This window comes from Cibotium barometz, chromosome 21 (genome assembly GCF_041138505.1).
Source record: "Cibotium barometz isolate CiBa-2024 chromosome 21, ASM4113850v1, whole genome shotgun sequence".
Taxonomy (NCBI): Eukaryota; Viridiplantae; Streptophyta; class Polypodiopsida; order Cyatheales; family Cibotiaceae; genus Cibotium; species Cibotium barometz.
This window is the reverse complement of record NC_141066.1, coordinates 10,969,747-10,994,875: the sequence shown is the minus strand read 5'-3', so window position 1 is coordinate 10,994,875 and position 25,129 is coordinate 10,969,747. Positions and strand designations below refer to the sequence as shown.

The 25,129-nt window shown below is 37.7% G+C and overlaps 1 protein-coding gene across 1 annotated transcript; it reads right to left on the bottom strand.

Moving 5' to 3' along the window:
* Positions 1–471: 471 nt before the first annotated feature.
* Positions 472–5,144, bottom strand: LOC147626831 (glucan 1,3-beta-glucosidase-like). The gene is made up of 9 exons (XM_086815373.1): positions 5,001–5,144; positions 4,150–4,298; positions 3,842–3,961; positions 3,134–3,325; positions 2,875–3,042; positions 2,375–2,544; positions 2,079–2,249; positions 1,042–1,400; positions 472–687 (listed from the first exon to the last, which is right to left on the bottom strand). Exons 1-9 carry the CDS (start codon positions 5,128–5,130, stop codon positions 473–475), a joined length of 1,674 nt encoding a protein of 557 aa, XP_086671499.1. The 5' UTR covers positions 5,131–5,144; the 3' UTR covers position 472.
* Positions 5,145–25,129: the final 19,985 nt, after the last annotated feature.

Sequence of the window (25,129 nt, the reverse complement as noted above, 5' to 3'; positions counted from 1 at the left end):
CGGCTTGCACCCATGCATGTGTTTACATATCTTTTTCATACACGCACTCAACACAGAGACCATGTATGTTCATTTGCAAGGATATTACCAAGGGCTACATGCTAAACTAAGAAGGTTGGATGCTTAGGCGTGTAATGCACAAGGGTAATAAAAGTAGAGTGGCTCTTTCAAGTGTAACATTTTTATGTTTGATTGCATGGTTATCGTTGTTGTTGAGTGTGTTTCTATTATTAATGTTGGATGAAGGACTTGGGTACCCTTGGATAATTTGAAAATTAGATCATTTTGAGCCTTAGCACTTTCATAGTAGATAAGTCTATCAAATCTTTCGGTTGATTTCCTCAATGTAAATCATGCAAAATATGGATGATAGTTTATTTTGGTATATGTTGACCTGTTTTTTCAACAAGGTGCCTTATTCTCCTCCATAGATGGAAATGAAGCATTGTGGTGGTTATTAGACAGAGATGCTTTATGAATTCCACCCATTAGTGGGCTTAAGAATATAATTATTTTGGTAACTTCTCTTGAAATCCCAGTGCAGATAGCTAGACTCCTGATCAATAATGTAGTTCCAATAAGCCCATCCTGCAGTTGCCTCCCCATACACTTGGAGCTGAACTTGCCCAAACTCCTGATAGTCAGTTTGGCTTGCCCCTTGATAGGCCCATTCATTAGTCCACTCACCTGCACACACAAATAATAATAACACCATTAATCACTTAGTGTTTATCATGATTACCATTAACATAAAAGATGTCCAAGGGCATCATACCAAGCAGCCCAGCAGGCGGCATGACTCCGAAAACCGAGATACATACATACATACATGGAAGCATCATACCAAGCAGCCCAGCAGGCGGCATGAATCCGAAACCAACATACATACATACATGAAAGCATCATACCAAGCAGCCCAGCAGGCAGTGTGAGTTCAAAACTGACATACACACATCGAACTGAGACACACATGCACGCGCGTGCACACACACACACACACATGCTTGCATATATACATACATATATATGATGTTAACATACCCACGAAGGTCAGTAGACCATTGCCATTCTGATTCAAGCTCTCAATCTCTTGCTGCCTCTCATTCTTGATGTAGTCGATGTTCTGTTGTACAGTCATGTTAGCAAAGGTGGATCCAAACACATTGTAGTAGTGTAGGTCGATGATGGCATTGGAGAATTGGGTGCCCAAATCCTCAAGGTCAGTTGGAGAAGCTCCCGTTCCCAGCATTTCACACATGACCACATAAGTGTTTGCATTGTATTTACGCACAATCTCGTATCCTTGCTTGTAGTAGCTCTTGAGAGTGTCAATGGGAACATCACTTGATTGAGGCTCATTCAGCAGTTCAATCCCATAAAGGCCAGGCCGATTGCTATACCTGCAAAATGCAAGTACAACATATGCAACTGCTTTTTATACATTTCCTAGTACATATCATTCAAACACCATGCATACATAGTACATGGGCATGCATTAATTTTCATGCATACAGTGTATATCACAGATTCACAAGCATGCATGCATAATCACATCACATTATTCGAGTATTGATCCGTTGATACTCAAATGCATACATAGGACATCACTTGCATGCATACATGCATGGATATTCTAATGCATCCATAATACGTGTCACATGGATGCATGCATGCACACATACAATATCTGTACAGAACATTTAGAATAGATATATTAATACATCAGTGCGTGCAGAACATTTAGCACGCATAACTAAAGGCAGACAGACATGCATAAGTCATGGCAACAAGCATGAATACATGCATTCAAGTGCACACATTACACATTACACATTACACTACGGATGCATACAAGCTGGCATGAACACACACAAATACATCTATGTGTGCAAAACCAAGCATTACAAAGAGCACTCTGCATCCTTTCATCTCTATGTATGCATGCATGTGTGCTTATAGGTATATGCTCTTGAATGTATGCATGCATGCTTGTTTGTACGAATGTATGCATGCTTAGAAATATGTGCTCTTGAATGTATGCATGGTGTATGCAAAAACTTGGCTAGAGGTAGATTCACCTTGATGCTAGAAAGTCTATAACAGAAAGAGTGATATTAATGTAGCTGTTCCCATTGGCATCACTTCCAGTGGCCCATTGAGAGACGCCATCAATGGTGGCACTGTGTTCCTCGCCATTTTGGGACCCCGGAGCCGCATGGAGGTCTATAATGATCCGAATGTCGTTGCTCCTGCTTGGTAGAATGCAATGAACCATTAGATTGAAATCTAAAACCATCACCAGTATGAGAGACGAGCAATCTACATGAACTTAGACCATTCAAAGAAGACTTAAGTTTTCAAATGAAAAGCTTACTCTGCCCAATCAAAGGCATTGTCCAAGGCTTGTAGTGATCCGGATACAAAAGGCTTTGGAGGGTTGGGGTCACTTGCAATCCAATATCCTACTGGGATTCGGACACCATTTATGCCGATGCTGTTCAAGTATTGGAAATCAGCTGCGGTAATGAAAGAGTCTCTGTGGTCCTGAAATCACAAATCTAAAAACCTAAGAACACCCACTGTACACAATGGGTAGGAGGGTATTTAGGCATGAAAGCCTACTAAAAATGAGGGTATTAATTTGAGGGTTTATGTGTGTGAGGGTCTTTACAGACAAACCCCCCTGCTTGCAGTTACACACCCAACTTGTCTGTATAGCCCTTAAGAAAGTATTGAAATTCTCTAAATGAACCCACATGTACACACTTCCTTTTACACAGCCACAGATCTTGAAAAGTCTTCTTATCTTGATGCAAGCCACTATGGCACTTTACCTAGTCACTCTTGAGAGAGGGGGTGAAAAGAAAGACTCGCCTTAAAGACTGTTGCAGCTTTCTCTGGTCCCCAACCATTGGCCAGCTGATACTCTCCATGGAAAGGGGACGAGGAGCTTATAGTCATTTCAAAGGTTGCCGCATTGTCATCCCAATCAGGCTCTGATGAGGATACATAATCCGCCGTAAGCTGACTTGCATCTTTAGCCTGCAGTTACCAGTCCCAACTCCACATCACATACTTCCCAGTGGGGGGTTTTACCTGATTGAGGATGGAAACACAGTAGTTCGAATCTGACCTGTAAATACATTCCATTGTAAGCTTGAATATGCACCCTGCTGTTGTTTGGGTTTCTTGTGAATGTGAACCTCTCCCATTCTCTTGGTGTTGGTGCAGTGGCTGTTACATTGCCCCCACCCGCATTCAAGGCGCTTATGAACTGGTTGTTGAACACTCGGAGACTGTAGACAGTATCTGTGTATCGCCATATCTAAAACAAGAACAGCAGGAACATATACATAAATGGCCAATCAAAGAAATCCCGACTGTATGCATATGCAATGGAGATTAGATCATGGTCAGAAGTATCCAGTCCTATGCAAAGCATGCCTTCTTTCTTATAACATTGTAGGTGCTCCCTCACTGTGGCGAGCTTGTCCCTGTCTCCCCATTAAAGCCACGAAAAAATCCTGCGGAGGGGGTGCTGTCCGGGAAGAGGGTGGCTTTGAAGGGCCACCCATTACACCTAAAGCCATCCTAATATATCTCTGTGAACATTGTAGATGGGTGCACCCTATGGGTGGATTCTACAGATGCCCCTTCTCCCCATCAAGGAGCCACACAAAGATCATAGGAAAGGAATGCTGTCCAGAAAGATCCCCTTCGAAGGGCCACCCAATGATTTGGGCAGCCTAGATGCACTGCTCTCGTGTGTGTGTGTGTGCGTGTTGAAACCCAGAAACCAACTAAAAAAGAAAGCTAAGGTTGAATGGTTGTAAAAGCAAACCTTGAATGTCTCCCATCCCGATGCGGCTTGTCGGTTCACTACAACCTGCTCTCCACCTCCACCTTCCGCGCTAACATACGTCTGGAGTGTCGTTGATTTGAGCTGTATTTGGGATCCATCCTGAGCATCACTCACCAAAACTGTCATCATTTTAGAGCCCATGAAAAACCCACACTAAAAATATCAATGAGCATACTAAAAGCAAGCCAGTGCATTCTTATAACAGCTTATGAAACAGATGGGCATAGAAAGAAGGGTATTGTCATCTAAAATTGTGTTTCTTTTGCTGTGGTTTTTATGGCCCTTACAAGGAGATCAGCGTCCGGTATACCGTCCCAGATTGAAGGTCTGATCCATCCCTCAATGACAAGCCATCCACCTAGGTTCACAGCAGCCAGCTTCTGAGAACTTGCTAGCTTCCTGCCTTCTTCAATAAGAGCTCTGCGCCCGATGGGTCCTGTGTAAAAACCAAGAAAATATGGTGGAACCCCAGGGGCATGAGCATAAACACACATACAAAAATACCATCGACACACCTGCACACACATAATAACATGACTTGAACAGGGGTACGTTACTGGGCAATAAAAATCAATGGCTAGGATGGCTTAGCATGTGCTGTCTTGTGATGTTGAAAAAACTTAGAATGGCACTGAGCTAAGAGTCTAAAATAATGCAGATAAGCATAAATACCTCCCTCCCTCCCTCCCCCTCTCTCTCTCTCTCTGTCTCTCTCTCTCTCACACACACACACACACACACACTGCCTAATGCTAAAAGAAGCCCAGCAGTTTTCTCCGATCAGAAAACAAAGGAAACTCGCTGTCCCAAATTTCTTCCCACTACACTAAACTAGCTTGCCCCACTACAATGAACCAGTCAACGCTAATCACATAAAGGCCCCAAAGCCAAATCATTTTGTACGATGCAGAGACCTACTGTAAGAACTAATGCCAAAGTAGCAGCTGGAGGAGAGGAGAAGGTGGAAAAAGCTAATCACATACTAATCAATGCCATTACACACCCCTCAAAGCTAATCAATACTAACCGCTTTGTCCACCAAAACATCATCAAAGCTAATCAATTTGTCCACACTATAAAGACCCCAAAGCCAAATCATTTTGTCAGATGCAGAGACCTACTGTAAGAACTAACTAACCTGCAGACGCAGGTGAGCCAAAGTAGCAGCTGGAGGAGAGAAGAAGGTAGAAAAAAGCAGAAAAGAACAACAGTGGGCGCTGCCTGGGTTGCCCAAATCTGCCCATAAGGAAAGAAAGCGAGAAGTTCATGGAGAGAAGGAAAAAACCACGCGCAGTGGAGATACATGTGGGATATATATATATATATGAAGACATAAATTTCAAAACCCAACGCTTCAAAGCACAACTTGCAATCTGGACCGTCAGATGAAAGCAATCGTTGACTTCACGCCCCAACTTGGTCAAGCCAATGCTAATTGTGCTCAAATGGACTAATAAGGCCTAGAAGGCAACAATGTCATAAAAATAAACTTTATTTTTTCTAACCAAGTGAAAAAGAGCTGTGCTAAGAACCACTACTAGTCAAAACAAGGAGGTGTTGGCAGGTTTTTCCCTTTAAAACCCATCATTGACTTTCATGCTTTGAATGTGTTATGGGACTTGCATCATGACTTTCAAGACTCCAAGTTGGCACTACTTATTACCTTCAAATATTAAAGTAGACTTCTAAATGAAGTCAACAAAAAGGGTGACACAATTGTACATACATATCATTAGTCTCCTACAAACGTGCTTCATTACTTGATGAGAGTTTGAATGGGCTTGTCATATGCTTAAGAGGTTTTGACTCTTACACTCCTAGCCTTATGCTACTCTTGCACTCCAACCCTTATGCTGCTCATTTCTCACACAATGAAAAGTGATGGAAAAATGGCATTGATTGAGGAGATGCACAACTTCTAGTCAAACATTTTAATGGTTGATGATAGCTCTGTCTTTGAATGGCACCTATTCTACATAAGAGAAAGTGATCACAACTTCATAAATAAAAGAACTTGGCATTATCATGTAAGTAGCCATTGGCACAGAGCTACTATGTCACACATTTAGATTATCATGTAAGCATAGTACCATTTCTTTGGCACTTTTAACCTAGAGCTACTATGTCACACATTTAGATTAGCAATCTTGTAGATAATTTTTAAAAATAAAGTTTTCTTGTGCAAACATAATCCACATTAAATAGCGCATGTTATCATCTAAGGTGCTAGATGACACATTAGGCTTTAACTATAAATGAAATTAAGTTCATGAATGGTCTTGAAATGTGCCCTTTGTAATTGTTACCTCTTGTTATGGTCAACCTAAGAAGCCTCTTTGATTACACAATTCACATATTTGCTCTCCTTAATCAAAGCAAAACTTTGATGTGCTTTTAGCAAATCATATTTATACATCTAACAACTAAGGAAATTGGTTGTCTAACACTTAATAATAGTTAGGGTTAATTTAAATTTTAGTGTTTGTCATGAATAGCATCTATATTAATGTCATACAAAAATATCACATCATGCAATCCTCAATCACTTTTAGGTGAAGAATTAATAGTAAATGGTAAATTTTATGTGTAGATAGTACTCAACTTTTGTTGAACAAAAGATAAGTGTTGTCCCATAGAAAAACATGGTACACAATGTGAAAAGACTCCTTAAAAGTGACAATTTATCCACATATAGAATAAAACATAACTAATAATAGTGAAAAAAACTCATAATGTAAAAATATATTATCCATTATACATTTAATTTATTGTTTATTTGAAAGATGTAAAAACATTAGTATTTGCAATGAAAATCTAAATGTCATGACATACCTTTGGCTTCAATTTGTGGACTGTGACAAACTTTACGAGTGCTTTCAAACATGGATTGTTTATCCAATGTTGCTCACTTTTAATTGATATGTGCTCTAAAATGAAGTGGTGTTAGGTTGTCTTAATTCCATTATTTTTAAAGGTTGCCTTGATTCCATTATTTTAAAAGTTGTCTTGATTCCATTATTTTAAAGGTTGTCATGTTCTTCTCTTTCAAGAATAAACCCTATTAAATTTATTCATATTAGTAGTTATCATAAATTTTTATGGCCTATCAAGGACAAACATAAGCTTAGATTCTCGAAGAAGAATGTGTATACATGTCATGTTACAATCTCCAAGATACAATGCCACTTGAGGGGTCATGCACACATTTATATAGTAAAATATACCATGATCATATTGCATTATATGGTATTGTTAGAAAATTTGTTATATAGTAAGAGGGGTTTCAAATCACATCAAGAATAAACTTAACTTTGAGTATAGATACAATGTTGAAATCTCATTAATTATCTAACTAGTATGATAATTAATTAAAGTCTTAAAAAACCAATATGATATTTACCTTACTATATATGGTTAAAAATTTATAGATTTGATCTACATTATTCTTGCTATAAGTAATGAAAGAGACTGCATTATTTAATATAGAGACTACATTATTTAATCTACAACATGTAATATAGTTAATTTTTTCTTAGCACATGAGTTATTTTTTGTAAGTTTTTCTCCTTAAAACCTGAAGAAGAATATATGTTCCTCTTTTCTTGCTTTCTCTATTTCTCTCTCACTCAAAATTCAATGAAGTCATTAACCACTCCAGTTAATATGGTCTCACACTTCCTATTTTTAAAAGGCGCTTCACCATCTTACCTTTCTATGATGGAAACACATCTTTTGTAATACGAGGTTGGAACATATAATGCGGCCTTGGTCTATGCTTAATGCCAAATGGCAGAAGTCTCGCGCTTCATGTATATACTTGCTTAGTAGGCTAGTAATGGAGTGCCATGGACTATTTTTAAGTTATGGCTGACCAAGTGTGATCACAATATCCACTTGTATATAAGACATTTTTGACATTAATCCCCATTTGCAATAGAACTTATGTGAGCTCTCTTCCCTTTTCTCCCTTCTCCCTTACATGATTTCTCTTAAAACTTTTCATTGCTTGATGGATACATGCGTAGCTAGGATTTATTATAAAGTTTCTCTTGCAAGAGTTTCCTCTCTTATACCTCCTCTTCTGAGTGAGATGTGAGTGAGAACCATTGTGAAGGAAGCTCTCTACTTGCCTCCATCCGGGTAGTTGAATCTCTTCTTCCACATCTCATGGCTATGGAGCTCTTTGGTGTGATATAACATAGTGAGGATTCACGCAAGCTACATGCACACCCACATCAAAACGTTATGTTTTGTGGCTCTTTGGCAAAGTTTGCAAAACGACACATATTTTGAGCAAGGTAAGGTAATGTTGAGATATTGAGCTTAACTAGTGCGGATATAGATGACACTCTAGGATGACAACTCCGCACTTATGCCACAAGGATGGTTGGTGAGATTATGGGTGATATGTTGCTAGGTCTACAGACTGTATAATAGCCACTTTGGTTCACTAGAGTTATAGCATAGTTATAGTGCCAGCTCATGTAGTTGGGTTCACTCACGTTTCAGTAGTAGGGAAAAGACTTTTCCATATAGTGTGTACTCTTATCTTTATGTTAAGGTTGTAGATAGAGAAGAGACTGGAATAAAAGAAAATTCAGCCATCCGTCTCCCTTGTGTGCTTGTTTACTCTTGTTGTGGGATGATCACTCTCTCAAAAGTCTTGTTGTGGGATGATCACTCTCTCAAAAGTCTTGTTTGTGCGAGGCATTAAAAAGAACTTAATGTTAGTCTCTGCCATTGTTAGGGTAGGCCTAGAGGTCAGATTTATTGATGATAGTTGTATAGTTCATGATCGGAGTGGTGGAGACATTAGTACGGTAAGATAATTGGTACTCTAAGATATGGGCACATAGGTGACATAACCAGTACTCTAAGCCATGGGCTTTATAGGTTGGATAGGTATGAGAGATAGGCACATAATACTTGTTCTCTTACTACCACATGTGCTATAAGTGACACTGAGCTATGGCGTGCCCACTTTGGTCATTTGAATTTTGGCAATTTCTTGTGCCTTAAAAGGGAATAGATGGTGTCAGAATTGTCAAAGCTTGGGGCCCTTGCCAAACATGGATGTGAGAGTTACATGTTGGGGGGGGGGGGGCAAGATGCAACGGGAATCATTCTTGAAATATGGATCATTGAGGACCATCCTGAAATTATAGCTTATATATAGTGATATATGTAGTCATATGAGGACATCATTGAATGAGGGATATCTCTACTTTGTGACTTTTGTTGATGACTACTCTAGGCACACCTGGGTGTATCTGCTAAAAGCAAAGTCAAAGGTTTTTACATGCTTTAGACACTTTGTTTTTATGGCTGAAAATGCATGTAAAGTTGGCACTCTTCATACAGATCGAGGGGGGAAGTATATGTCAAAGGCGTTTCATGTATATATGGCTAAAAGAGGCATAAAACATCAATACATAGTACCTATACACCTCACCAAAATGGTGTGGATAAGAGGAAGAACAAGTCTCTTATAGAGATGGCACATTACATGGTTAAAGGCTAGGATTTAGCTCATGTTTCTTGGTTAGAGGCAATTATGTGTGCCATTTATGTGCTAAACAAATTACCTTGCTTATGATCTTCTGCATGATAAGGCAGTAAAATTTACTTTTGTGGGATACATCTCAAAAGCAAAGGGTAAAGACTCTACCATCTAGCCACAAGGCGAATTTTGGTGAGTAGAGATGTTGTCTTTGTTGACAACTCAGTTTAGCCTATGCTTTTATGCAAAAATTCACACGACATCTTTGATACACTCCTACCTTTGTACAATGCTGGGCAGCCATATGTGAAGCAAATGAATGCTTAACAATGTGCTGCAATTATGGTGGATACTGCATCGGATGAGGAAAGGGCAGCCATACAAGCATCCAAATGTATGCCAAAATGGTTGGTGCAAACATTGCGAGATAGTAAATTAACAACTCCTTTACCTAGCAGGACCACATGTATGTTATCATTATGCATCTTATTCTTTTGTGGATCATGCTTTGATTGCCAATATATGCAATGACGTGGAACCTATTTCCTTTAAGGAAGCATAAAAAAATGATCATTGGATGTAGGCCATGCAGGATGAGTACAACTAAATCCTCCAAAATGACACTTGTTACTTGTTGGCAGATTTTTCTTATGGTAAAAAGGCCATGGTATAAAATGGGTATATAAGCTTAAGCATAAAGCTGATGGTAGCGTTTGATCACTATAAGGCAAGGCTTATTACAAAGGGTTATGCTTAGGAGAAGGGCATAGATTATGATGAGACCTTTGCATCCACATCTCGTATGACTACAATCAGGTGTATTATTGCATTAGCAATGCATCATGATTGGAATTTACATTAATTGGATATCAAGTGTACCTTCTTGAATGGTGATTTACATGAGGAGGTTTATGTTTCTCATCATCACCATTTTTTTTAGAAGGGACATGAGTATAAAGTATGTAGGGAAAAGCTTTATATGGCCTTAAGCAAGCTCCTAGAGTATGGTATGAGAACATAAACACATAGTTCATTTTGTGAATGATTTTACAACAGTCCAATTGAGAGTACCCTCTATGTACTCTCAGTGTTGCCTATTGGTGTTATTATAAGAAAGGGTAGGGACTTCTTCAAGGTGGTCTGTTTTCTCAGCTTCTATCGTTGCCCCTTCATATTCACCTATTCTTTTTGTGTGGTGCACTTCCCTAGCTTGGCCATTAAATCTTTAATTTTAGCCAAAACTATTGAATGTTCTACCATGCCCCACAGCTCTGCTAGATCTGCTAGTACATCCTCGGACTCTTGAACTTGCATCTATGGCAACAAGGGAATCCCATTTGCATATGGATAAGCACCTTTGTCATGATGTAAGAGTTGACTACTTTTTTGTCGTGCTTGCCCAAATAATGTGCAAAGTCTTTATGCAGTATGCTTGCCCAGTTGTCTCTTTCTCCCTTATGTAATATGTATTCCTTATGTATAATGACCTTGTTGTATCTATTTGTAGGCTTCACTTGCATTATCATTGACGTGACTCTCAAGCTTTCTCCAACTTGGTATCTCGGAGGTAAGTGAACTCTACTATGTTGTTGTTAACTTTGTCTGATGGATAGATCTCCGAGAAATCTTCTTTCTTTGAGAATGGGGAAGGCTTGGTCCCAACAACTGGAATCTGCAGGGCCCCTCTAAGGATATTTTCAGAGATTGAGACTGACTTCTCAGAACTAGCTCAGTAGGTGACCATACCTCTCTTTGTCCCCTGTTGATAAGTTGCTAGATACTATGCAAAAAGTCTTGTGTTTATATTGCCCTTGATCGCTTTAGCAAACTTCCAAGACCTATCTCACTACTGCTAGCTTCTCCTCCTTGACTTCTTCATCATTGAACCAACTCCATGCATCAAGAGGAATGGTACCTGGAAGAAGTAGACCTTCTTGTTCTCAACCTTCTCGGTGTGGTTCATGATGGTTCCATGAGTAGGCTGAGGTAGTTGGTCTTTTGATGCACTAGCTTGGTTGGTTTACCCTTTCTCTTCTTCTTTGGTGATGACCACCCGAGGTCAGTAGGGTGACCCTGGCTCTTCAAGGAAGGGGTCTAGCCTACCACGACACTGAAAAAGGAGACTTATCAGTCCACAGACTCTTAGAAGCATTTTCTCCCTCTATTAGTGTTCTTTCCTCATTAGTTTATGTCCCTTGGAGTTAGTCTTTTCATTATGGGAAATTGGTATTTATATAACTAGTCCTTATTCACACTTGGGCACCCAAACCTTAGAAAGAAATGAAGTAAAGATTACAAAGCCAATTAGACTGGGCATGGCTAGGCATTCTCATAATTACAACTTTAATAGCACTATTTCATGATACGTATTATACTATCTCTCATGTGTAGTGGAGAGATACTCAGTTAACCACAAAATAGGGTTAACAGATTAAACAAAAGCATTTGTCTTATGTCAGCAAGATTTGCAAGGTGCAGGGTTGAGCAAAAATTGCACTAATTACTTAGTTTGGTTGCGTATTGCATTGACCAAGGACTATAGGAAAACACAATTGTGCATAGGCACTATAGCCTATGTGGCCGTATTTGGTAGTGATGTGTGTGAACACATTAGGACTAGACGGGGCACTTTTTTCCTCTTTAGGAGGATTTTTCCCCCGTGCTAGCATACAACCATCTTGGGGTATAGTTATCATCTTTGTACAACACACATTTATTATCTATCTATCCTATGATTATGTGATCACTTGAGCTTCTCCACTCTCTATGCATGTGTATGCATTCCTACAACCCTATTTCTAATATTTGGTATTAGAGCATATGCTGCTGCTGCTGCCTACCCTTCACCCTGAGTCGCCTCCTGTCTTCTTGAATCAGATCACAAGGAGCTCTTTTGGGAGAATGAAAGGATTGTGAAGTATGCACTATTGAGGTTTATTGGTCATATTTTTGTTCCGAGCATGTTTTAGGAGCCATTCGCGTGGTTTTTAATTTTTTGCAAACATCTTCGGGGTCTAGATTTGCACTGTTCTTCATCGAATTCTGAAGTAGTATTGTCAAATCTACTACAAATGGGTGTGTAGATACACGCGAAAGCATCATCACACTCACCACTGGATCTTGTCTACGAGCTACAATTCAACGACGTCGATCTTTACATCTTACGAGTAAAATTTCTACTCACTTTACTCCGCATTTCTTTCATACACCTTGCAGGTCTCCACTCTCGGTAGCCTTATTATAGCAGCCACATTGGTTACATCAAAGGATTAGCACTTGCAAGTTACATGATTACTTGCTTAGGTATTATCAGAAATGGCAGACAGTGATGTATTTTCAGATGTTATCTGCCACACTAAGGATAAGCTTGAAAGGACCAACTACCCATTATGGTTCTATATGATGCGACATGTATTAGTAGCCAAAGGGCTATGGAATGTTGTGGTTAGTATTGAGAAACGTCCTAGTTCCTGTAATGAGCATGATGCAGAAGGCACATCTGTAGACACAAACTCAGTTTCACATGGTACATTACTTGCGGGATAGCATACCTCCTACACAAGAACAAATAAAGTGGGATGGAAGAGATGCATAGGCACATGCATTGCTTGCTTTGTCAGTTTAAGAGGAGCATTGCTTGCTTTGTCAGTTTCACATGGTACATTACTTGCGGGATAGCATACCTCCTACACACACAAGAACAAATAAAGTGGGATGGAAGAGATGCATAGGCACATGCATTGCTTGCTTTGTCAGTTTAAGAGGAGTATCATTCGTCACATTCGGTCATGCAAGACTGCTAAACATGCCTCGGATGTACTTGCTGCATTTTACCAGGTATGTAATAAAGCACGTGTTGCTTATCTACACAAGAAATTAGAGTCAGAGCATATGAATGAGGGATACTCCATAGATTGAAATCAAGGATTTTAAGGAGCAGTTGGCCAGTGTTGATGAAGTATATCCAAACAATTCATTGGTGCCTACTATCTTGAATGAGTTGCCGGACTCGCATCAAAGTTTTACTTCTATGAAAGGCAATTCAAATGCCTTGAAGTTCGAGTAGTTGTCTTTTGTGCTCTTGAAAGAAGAGCAATCTAGGCAAAACAAATCTGTCATACATACAAGCAATCAAGCTTTTGCTGCCATTCAACAAACAGGCAAAGGTAAATCCTTTTCTCAGGGTAGTTACTAGCCGAAATCTGAGTCGTTGGGCAAGCCTATAGACAAAGCCTATAGACAAGAAAGGCGACAAGCCAAAGAAAAAGAGCAAATGCAACTATTGCAGGCAACTTGGTCACTACATTAATGAGTGCAAGAAGCGGCTGGAGAAGGAGAAAAAAATACTCGAGTATGATTGTAGAGCTAATGTGTCAGCATCTAATGCAGAGAACAAAGAATCTGCAAATTATGCATATGATGATTAGACTTTCATTGTGCATTCATTGTGCAATGCAATTTTAACCCTTCGCATAAGGATGTATACATGGTTATTTACAAATGTATATGTTTGGTATTTTGATAGTGGTTATAGTAAGCACATTACTTCTCATCGCAATTTATTCTTATCACTTGAATTTGCTCCATAAGGAAACATTGTTACATGTGCAAATAACCTCCTATCATGTAAAAAGTTGGTAAAATATGTTCTCACTACTTAAAAATGGTGGAACACACCCTCTATGCTAGCTTAATGGTTCAGTTTGTGGATGATAGATGTAATGTTCATGATCGCACTAATGGCAATACAATTGTTGCTTCTAGTACTTTATCTCATGGCATGTACAGGCTAGATGCATATGAAAGACAAAAGCATATTGTATGTACAATTTCTACCACAAAGGCAATGGGTGATGCTAAGCTGTGGCATGCACACTTTGGTCAGTTGAACTTTGGCAGTTTGTTGCATTTGCATAAACATGACTTGGTGTCTGAGCTGCCACATCTTGAAGCCGCTATCAAAATATGTTTGTGAAGGATGTATTCTTGGAAAAAGGCAGCTGGATGGTTCAGTTAGAGTTGTCCTACATAATGATGTATGTGGTCCTATGAGGACACCATCTATTGGGGGCTACCTCTATTTTGTCACATTCATTGATGATTATTCTAAACGTTCCTAGGTATATCCATTGAAATAGAAATCAAAGGTTTTTATGTGCTTTGAGAGCTTTGTTGCTATGGTTGAAAACGTTTCTACATGTAAGATTCGTATCTTACATACTTATCATGGGAGGATTATATGTCTAAAGAGTTTCATGCATACGACTGATCATGGGATAAAACACCAATGTATTGTTCCCTATACACCTCAGCAAAACATGGTGTAGTTGAACGTAAAAACAGGTCTCTCATGGAGATGACACGTTGCATGGTTAAAATTTAGAAGTTACCTCAAGGTTTTTCTAGCTAGAAGCAGTCATGTGTGCAACATATGTTTTGAACATGTGTCCTATAAAGGCTTTGCATAACATTGCATCTTTTGAAGATTGGAACTGTAGAAAGCTCTATGTCGCTCACTTACACATTTTTGGTTGTCTTGCTTATGTACTTTTGTGCCTAAGAAAATTTGTACTTTTGTGCCTAAGAAAATTTGCAGCAAGCTTGATGATAAGACTATTAAATGTATTTTTGTGGGGTACAACTCGAAAAGTAAAGGTTACCATCTCTATCATCCTGCTACTAAGTAGACTCTTGTGAGTAGAGGTGTTATATTTTTGGAAGATGCAATTCAGTCGTTTCTATTGTGTAACAAATAACAAAATGTATATTCGAAGGACATATTCAACACTCTCCTTCCATTGTTCAATGTAGAACACATTGATGTAGAGCATTTGAGTACTCAAAGGAATGCTGAAAATTAGCCCACACAGGTTACAGATCAGCCTATTTTTTAGCCCACATATCAGCTTATTGATGAGGCAAATGTGGATGATATAGTTGATGAGGAAAGAAGGAAAATTGAGGAGTCAAAAAGTATGCCAAAATGGATGGTGCAAACACAATGTGACAGTAAATTGGACACTCCTTAGCCTGGAAGAACACGTGCAAGTTCTCATCATGCATCTCATGTTAACGTAGGTCATGTTCTTATTTTGCCAATTTGTGTAATAAAGGGGAACCTATCTCCTTTTATGAATCAAAGGAATCAAAACAATGGATTGTCTGATTTGCCTCAAGGGCAAGAAGGCCATTGACACGAAATGGATTTACAAGCTTAAACGTAAAGCTAATGGTAGTGTCAAGTGATACAAAGCAAGGCTAGTTGCAAAGGGTTGTGCATAGGAAAAAGACATTCATTATAACCAACTTCATAACTTGGCTTTGCTTATTCAACAATGCTACCCCAAAAAGGCTAGAGAAAGAGCAAAATATTGTGCTAGAAGTTGATGTGTACATGCATAGAGCCCCCTTCCAAGCTAAGCACTGCTCTAGGGACATAGAATGGCTAGCAGATAGGGGTAAGAGGCTTGCAATTAACAAGACATCAAAGTATTAATATGCTCAAGTACCCAACATACCCTCTTGTGAGCTATTTTTGGTGTTGTATATAAGATATATAGATGGAGAAGCAAAGAGAACCTTATACAAATAGAACCAACTTCATATCTTGGTTTTGCTTTTTCGACAATGCTACTACCCCAGAAAGGCTAGAGAAAGAGCAAAATATTGTGCTGGAAGCTTATGTGTACATGCATATAGCCCCCTTCCAAGTTGAGCGATTCTCTAGGGACATAGAATGGCTAGTAGTAGACAGGGGTAAGAGGCTTACAATTAATAAGACATCAAAGTCTTAATATGCTCAAGTACCCAACATACCCTCGTGAGCTATTTTTGGTGTTGTATAGCAAAGATATACAGATGGAGAAGCAAAGAGAAGCAAATGCATATACAAAGACATATTATCATGAGATATTTTTGATGTTTTGTATATAAGATATATAGATGGAGAAGCAAATCCGTACTTTTTTGACACAGAAACATGTTGTATACCCCGATATCTTAGAGCTAGATGAGCGTAATGACCTTGATGACTTACTAATTGAGATTAAAAATGGGACACTAAGGAAGGACAAAGGGTTAGCTAGGGGTGATAAGAAGGATAGCCTGAGGGAGCCAAGTAAGGATGACAAAGAAGATGACCCTAAGAAGGATGCAGGCAGTGGACCAACATCAGGGCATCAAGACAAGCAACGAGGACATAGATGTCACTAGGAAGGCAATCTGCGAGGAGTGGTGAGAGGCTATCATGTAGCTCCTTCTCCAGTGTTTTCTCCCCGAGAGTATTAAGAAACCCACATAACTATGCACATGACAGCCATAACTTCATTGCTTCAGCAGCATAATTTTCTCATTAAGGATTAAAACCCTTATCCTATAAGGGCTAGTTAAAGTGTCCGAAATAAGAGCTAGCTCACATGAAAAAAATAAGTCGTGTGTCTTTTGTAAGCATTGTGTCACCCATTTTCTTTTTGCAACAAATTATTGCTCAATCTTTCATTCTCTAATTTCACAACTTACTCATATACCCTAGATTAGGCCATCAAGCATTGTGTCACCCATTTTCTTTTTGCAGCAAATCATTGCTCAATCTTGCATTCTTGAATTTCAAAACTTACTCATATACCCTATTTTAGGCCATCAAGCATTTACGTCACTATTTTAAAAATAATCATTGAGTTATCAACAATGGATTTATCACTTCTGAATCTAAATAAGGTAGACATGATTGTAAGATAATGCTGAGATGACTTTGAAGTACTCCCGCATAAAATTTCAAGATCACTACTCAAATACCCTAGATTAGACCATCAAGCATTTACATCACTATTAAAAAAGACATCCTTGAGTTATCAATAGTGGATTCATCACTTCTTAATCTAAATAAGGTAGACCATTTGAAATAAAATAAGGGAGAATCATGAAGTGGTTAAGTCTTCGTGCCCTTGTACAATGCCCTTGTACAATTTATGGAGCTCTACTTGCATAGCTTAAATACTCATCACTTGAGAGAGATTAATTTAACACATCAACACCATAGTAAAGACTTAAGATAAATTTATTTAAAAATTTAATTATTTTTTAGAGAATAATTAATTAATTCTTATTTTGATTCAAGGAAATCAAAAGCATGATTTAATTCAAAAGATAGAGGTGAGAGAAAAGACCTTAATAAATGTAGAGATGGAGATAGAACTTGCTCGATCTTGAGAGTTACTAATGGCTGTCCATAGCTTGAAGATACCACCAAAGAGCCTTACAAATCTTCAATTGATCCCACTTGAAGATTTTTTTTCCCTCAATTTCCAATTTACTCAAGCATAACCTCAATTTTCACTAAAATAGGATGATTAAACTTGCAAAATTAGTGAAGGGGGTAAACTTTCGATCTTTTTACAATTGTGGGGGTTGAGTTAGGGACCCTTAATCAACTAATTGGAAGCCTCTATAGAAAGGAAATCTTAGCTCATGGTGTGGGAAATCTCTTGGGCAAGAGAGAACCAAGGGGGAAGCACTTATGGAAGACACACACAAGGGAGGAAGGGTGGCAACAATTAGCACTAATTTTTGGGCAGATTTGAAGCTTCAATTGAAAGCTTTAAGGCATGGATGGGCAACCTCCATAGCTTGGGCTTCAAAGCTTAGATGATAGGCTAAATCATGGGTAATAGAGGCACCAAAAGGGGATAAGAAAATGGTTCATAGGTTTCTAATATACTTTTCCTTTTTTATTAATAATTTGATATTATCCTCAACCATAGCATAACCTTTAGCACTTTTGTTTAATTTTTTCCCTTTAAACTTCCCAAGGCTTAATGCCATTGACTTATACAAAGGATGTCTAATTGACTTATACAAAGGTCATAGGCTCATCATCATCATCAGATAATTTTCTCTTACAAAGGGAAACTTAAGTAGGTAAGGACAAGCTTTTGGTGATGGAGCATTGATGCTCGATATATACAATTCCGACCCTAGGAGGTAAGGACAAGCTTTCGGTGATGGAGCATTGACACCCGATATATACAATTCCAGCATTAATCAACCATGTAATTTACATCATTGACACTCGATATATACAATTTCAGCATTGATCAACCATATAATTTACATCATTTTAAATTTAAAGGCACCAAATAACTCCAAAATATGCTAGCTCTATTTAAGATATGTCCTCTATTGATGACCTTGATAAATTGACCTAAATACTCTACTAGTCATCATTGGCTATACTACACACACCAAGCAACTAGGATCCAAAAAATTCTTAAACATGGGTATTAACCATAAACTCTTGTACACAAATAAATCTAGATATTAACATATCTATTTATTTATCCACATGCTAAACTAGTCTATTTACACAAGGAGCGAGCCCGGCTATGGAAACCAAGTGATGAAGTTAGGCCCAAGGGTTTAGGCTTTCTTTGGTGAACCTATGTCACACAAGTGACATAGGAGCGAGCCCGGCTATGGAAACCAAGTGATGAAGTTAGGCCCAAGGGTTTAGGCTTTCTTTGGTGAACCTATGTCACACAAAACCAAATCAATCTCATTTTATTCTAGATTATATTTCTAACAAAATTTGCATTCACATATTTTACTTAATTCACATCACCTTGGGGTTCACATTGACAAAGAAGTGGGGGGGTTAAGGGACACCTTACAGACTCCCCCACTGAAAGAAATTGAACTCTCCTCAACTTGCAAACAAAAGAAAGGAAGTTCCCGTAGATCTTGTCAAGTCTTTCCCAAGTAGCATCTTCTACTGGGTAAAACTTCCACTGAACAAGAGTTTCATGTATAACTCTATTCCTTAAAAGATTCTCTTGGATATCCAAGATTTTATCTAGGTATGTGTGGGAAATTTAGTCTAACCTGAAGAAGTACTATGAGTTCATCATTTAAGATATCTTATCTGGGTCTGTGTGGGAAATTTAATCTGACCTTAACAAGTACTATGAGTTCATCATTTAAGATATCTTATCTGGAACATACTTCTTTAATAGGTTGACATGATACACGTTGTGGATTTGGAGATGAGGAGGTAAAAGAAGCTCACAACTTTCCTGATTATAATATACACGCCACAATACATATTTACTAGTTTCTAAAATTTGCCTCAGGCTAGAGAACTCCTTTTGGGTCTAACTTTAAGGAACACCATATCTCCTTCCTCAAAGGTTCTAATGGATCTTTTTAAATTAGCATAGCTTTTCTATGAGTCTTGAGGTGCTTTTAAGTCTTGATGGATGATCTTCATTTGAATTTTTGTTTCATCCAACATTTTCTTGGACCAAGAAAATAGTGTAATACACTCTTGTCCATATAAGGTAACGTACCCAAGCCCCTATGATATGAAGCATTATAGGCACATTAAACCCAATGAATGTAAGTCATCCATCTACAGGGTTTTTAACTACAATAGGCTCTAATCATATCCTTAATTACTTGATTCACCATTTCAGTTTATACATCCATCTTTAGGTATTAGGTTAAGCTCATATCTAAATGAGTTTCTATGGACTCAAATAGACCAATCTGAAATCCATTGGTGAATTTGGAATCTCTATCCACCACTCTGAGGAAGACCATGGAGTCGGACTATTTCCTTAAGAAATAATTTGGCTATATCCCTACCTATATAAATCTTCTTTACTAGAACAAGGTGAGATATCTTACTCAGCCTATCAACTACCACCATTATTGCATCATATCCTCCTTATACCTTAGGGGTTCCTTTAACAAAATCTATAATAATGCACTCCCATTTCATCTAAGGAAGATCTAAGGGTTGAAGGGTTCCAGGTGGCTTAATTCTTTTTACCTTGACTTTTTGAAAAATTAAGCATCTCTTTACATAGTTCAAAACATCCTTTTTCATGCAGGCCAAAAGAAACTCTTCCTTATAAAGATATAACTTTTGTGATATCTTGGATGAGCTGCAGCTTCCTTAGGACTTTGTTTTTTAAGTCTCATACTATCTGGTACACACAATCTTTTGTTAAAATAAAGATTTCCTTCTTCCAAGATGAGTCCTTCTCTCTTTGGTATTTCTTCTCCTTGTTAAAGTTTCTAGAGAATACTAGGCCCGAAAAGTTATCTCCTGCCAATCCTTCTCTGGTTTTGTCAAGAATTGAGTTGGATGGCATAGAGATAATAAACAATAAAATATTTCATACTAAGAGAATCTACAGCTAAATTTTCTTTCCTTGTTCTAAGTTTAATCTCAAAGTCATCTTCATATAAGATGTTAATCCATCTTCTGCGCTTCATAGTTAATGATGACGATTGAGAAAAAATCTGTTTTAAGCTCTTATGTGATCAGTATAACCAACTAAAATTTATTTCCCAATAAGTGCTACCTCCAAATCTTGAGAGCATGGATTACAACCAATAATTCCAAGTCATGGGTTGGATAGTTCTTTTCATGTGGTTGGAGCTTTCTAAATTTATAAGCCACAAGGTGACCTTGTATTTAAACTCCGCTAATGGCCTGACCATCAGCGTCTACCACTACCTCAAAGGGTTGAGAGAAATTGGGAAGTTTTAAAATAGGGGAGACACATTGAAGCACTCACATATACAAGCAAGCAAGAAAGCTCTACTAGACTCTGTAGACAAGAACATGCATAGACATGGAAGCATGCAAGAAACAAGAAGATAACAAGAAAAGAAAGAATAGAGGAGATCCCAAGCTTGAGCTCAATTGTAAATTGTACTGCAAATAATGACCTTCCACACCCTCATAAGTCACTTATATACATGAGGGCTTTGTCCGACTATTGTCGCCCACTTATAGGGTGCCTAAAACATGTTCTCTTCATATGTACAAGCCTTATATGGCTAGGGATTTAAAAATATATACAAAAAAGGAGTAACAATTAGATTTACTGAGACAACCAATTTCTATTATGTGAATGTGGAATTGTTTAAGCTTGCTAAACAAATCAACTCTCACACGTATGGTGCAAGCACAAAACATAGCAACATAAATCCATGTAGGCATACATTCATCATCAAGTATTAAATGAAATCACCTATGATATTGAGCTAAATATAATGACACACTAGGTGTCCCCAATGCATCATATATATATATATATATATATATATATATATAGAGAGAGAGAGAGAGAGAGAGAGAGAGAGAGAGTACATCATGTGTAGCATTCCCTCTTGCTTGGATTGCAACTGACCTCATATACGTGTCTACTAATATGAGTAAATAAGATTTAGATATTGACGAAAAAATTACCCAGGCATCCACCTGGCATCTTTAATTGGATGGTTATCAAGACACGTGGTATATATGTTCCTTGTTCTTATGGTAATCTGCTAATGGTCAATGATTGAATTTAGAATAAGTTCTTATTGTTCATCTCATCAATCAAAGAAGGTTCTTTATAAAGATGGAAAGGTAAATGTCTAAGAAGAATAATGTGAAAAGAATTATGAATCTTCCAATGTGATGGCAATTCTAATCGAGAAGCGAGGTTATTAATCTTTTTAATTATATTGAATGGTCCATAAAACCGTGGTGCCAATTTCACGACTAGATCTTTCTCTATGCTTACAAAATGTCTCTTTTCAATCCTCATTTAAGCAATATATTTCTTTGTAGAAGGCTAATACAATTCTTTGCCGACTACTGGAAGAGTGGAGGAAACAACTCTATATCCCACATATGGAGGTTGATGCATCTCTTCCATGACCATGCATCTAAATGGTTGCGTTATGCACAATTTATTCTCATAAAAGATTTAACCTTCATGATGGGAATAATTACCTTTAGGGTTCCAACCATTATCATGCATACTAATCCAGAACCTCAAAGAAACATGTATCATTACCATATGTCTCTTTCAAAGCTTTAAATGGTTCACTCTCAATAGCACAAATATGGTTAATACTAAGCCTCCTACTAAGAGCTTGAGCCACTCCATTTTCTTTCCAAGTTGACACTATACCATGGGCTGAAAAATCTAAAGAAATGATGCCCATTTGATACGTCTATTTGAGATTAGGGGCTAAGAGAGCAAGTGCTTGATATTCTATTGATTCGTCTTTATTAGAAATTTTGATCCCATGAAATAGTGTTTCCAAATCTATAAAGCATGCACTGAAGCAGTCAACTCCTAATCATAAGTACTATAATTACTTTCTGTTGGCTTTAACTTGTGATTCCCATAGGCCCATAGGCTATAGGGTGTCCATCTTGTATAAGAATTTCCCCGATACCATGACCACTAGAATGGGTTATAGCTATAAAGAAAGATCTATCAAAGTCAAGTAGTTTTGCAACACAAGTGTATTTGTGAGATCTTCTTTCAAAGCTTGAAATTTTTTCTCTTGTCAATTAGGCCAACAAAAAATTTTAGTGTTCTTGAGGAGTTCAGTAAGTGGATATGCAATATATGCAAAAATTCGTTACGAACTTCCTATAATAACTACACAAAACCAAGAATTATCAAACATCATGTATGTTACGTGATCGAGGCCAAGTAAATTTTAGTTTTCTGTAGGAGTTTGGTAAGTGGATATGCAATATATGTAAAAAAATTTACAAACTTCCTATAATAACTACACAAAACCAAGAATGATCAAACATTGTGTATGTTATAAGGTCAAGGCCAAGTAACAATACTCTTAATGTTCTTAGGATCAACTTGGATTCCTTCCGTAGAGACAATGTGGCCCAAGTACTTAATCCAATCTTGAAATTGTAGTTTTCTTTAGGAGTTAAGCAGATATGCAATACATGCAAAATTCTTTACGAACTTCCTATAATAACTACACAAAACCAAGAATGATCAAACATCGTGTATGTTACAAGGTCGAGGTCAAGTAACAATACTCTCAACTTTCTTACGAGGATCAACTTGGATTCATTCCCGCAGAGACAATGTGGCCCAAGTACTTAATCTGATCTTACAATTTTAGTTTTTTTTTAAAAGTTCGGTAAGTGAATATGCAATATATGCAAAATTCTTTACGAACTTCCTATAATAACTACACAAAACCAAGAATGATCAAACATGGTGTATGTTACTAGGTCAAGGACACATAACAATACTCTCAACTTTCTTAGAATCAACTTGGATTCCTTCTGCAGAGACAATGTGGCCCAAGTACTTAATCTGATCTTGAAAGCAACTACTCTTCTCAGGATTGAGGAGAAGAGTTAGTTTTCTTTTAGAAGAAAGAATACTAACTCCAAATGTTTTTCATGCTCTTCGACATCGTTGTTTGAAAACTAATATATTGTTGAAGAAAAAAACCACAAAGTTTTGATGCTTGAGGAATATCTGATTCATCATACGCCTAAAAGTCACTAGGAGTCTTACTCAGTCTAAAGGGCATGACCAATAACTCATAATAACTGATTTGTGTCCTAAAAGCAATCTTGTACACATCTTTCTCAGCCATTCTAACTTGATGATGTCTAGATTTAAGGTCACTTTTACTAAATATCCTAGCTCCCCTCAATTTGTCTGATAAATTATCAACTCTACGAATAGGATATTTATTTTTCATTATAATTTTGTTCGACTCCTCGTGGTAGTTTATACACGTACGGTATGTACTATTCTTGTTTTTCACTAAAAGCACATGTGCTCCGTAAGGTGAACTACTATATAGATCATATCAAACCTCTTGCTAAAAGCTCTTCTACTTACTTTTAGATTTCCTTTTGCTCAAGCATATTCACTCTATAAGGTGCTTTACAAGAAGGAGAATTGCTTGCTAGCAATATCTCAATCTTGTGATCCTTAAGTCTAGAGCTAGGTAGTCCAAGTGGTAGTTCATCTAAGAAATAGTATGGAAGCTTGGAAAGAAATGGATGGTGAGAAGGGTTAGCTGGTGCTATCTTTGAAGTAGTGACTATATTAACTAGCATTAAATAGGTCTTCTCAAAGCTCTCTTTGCTTGTGTATGGCTAAGTGAGGGAAATAATTCTCTTTCCTTTTTTGGCTTTTTAGACAAATGGATTTACCATCTTTTTGAATCCACATCTCATGCGTATCATAATCTATTTGTGGATTATACTAATGATGCCAAGGCATACCCACTAAGATCACATCTACTCCTTATAAAGGTGCCTTCAATGCAATTGTACTTTATGCTCATGAATGAATTTTCGATCTTAAACTTTGAGATGAGGTGGATTCAAGATCAGACATTCTCACAAATGCGATGAGGTGGATTCAAGACCATACATTCTCACAATTGTAATGAGGTGGATTCAAGACCATACATTCTCACAATTGTAATGAGGTGGATTCAAGACCATACATTCTCACAAACTGTGATGAGGTGGATTCAGGACCAAACATTCTCACAACTCTTTTAGATATTCATGAAATCACGAGTGCTCCTATCATCATGTAAAACACCAATTTATTTTCATGTTATGGTTCCTTTTACTTTCAAAAGAGAATGAAATTGAGTCTTGAATTTACCTTCATAATCTATTTGTTTGTCATTGGAATTACCCACTTGCTTGGCATGACCGTTGTCGTCTTTGTCTTTAATCATGTGCATAGCCTGCACTCAATTTTTGCTCTTCACCACTCGATTTTGATTCTTCTCTAGACACTCATGAGCATAGTGACCATCTTTGTTACACGTGTAACACTTTACCAAATGAGGCTTGTGAGGCTTATTGTTAGTGTTTGTAGATGTATCTTGTTTATTCTCCTTTGTAAATGTATCTAGCTTATTGTTGTTTGCCTACGGTTGGTTGGTGCTACCAATACCAAATTTGG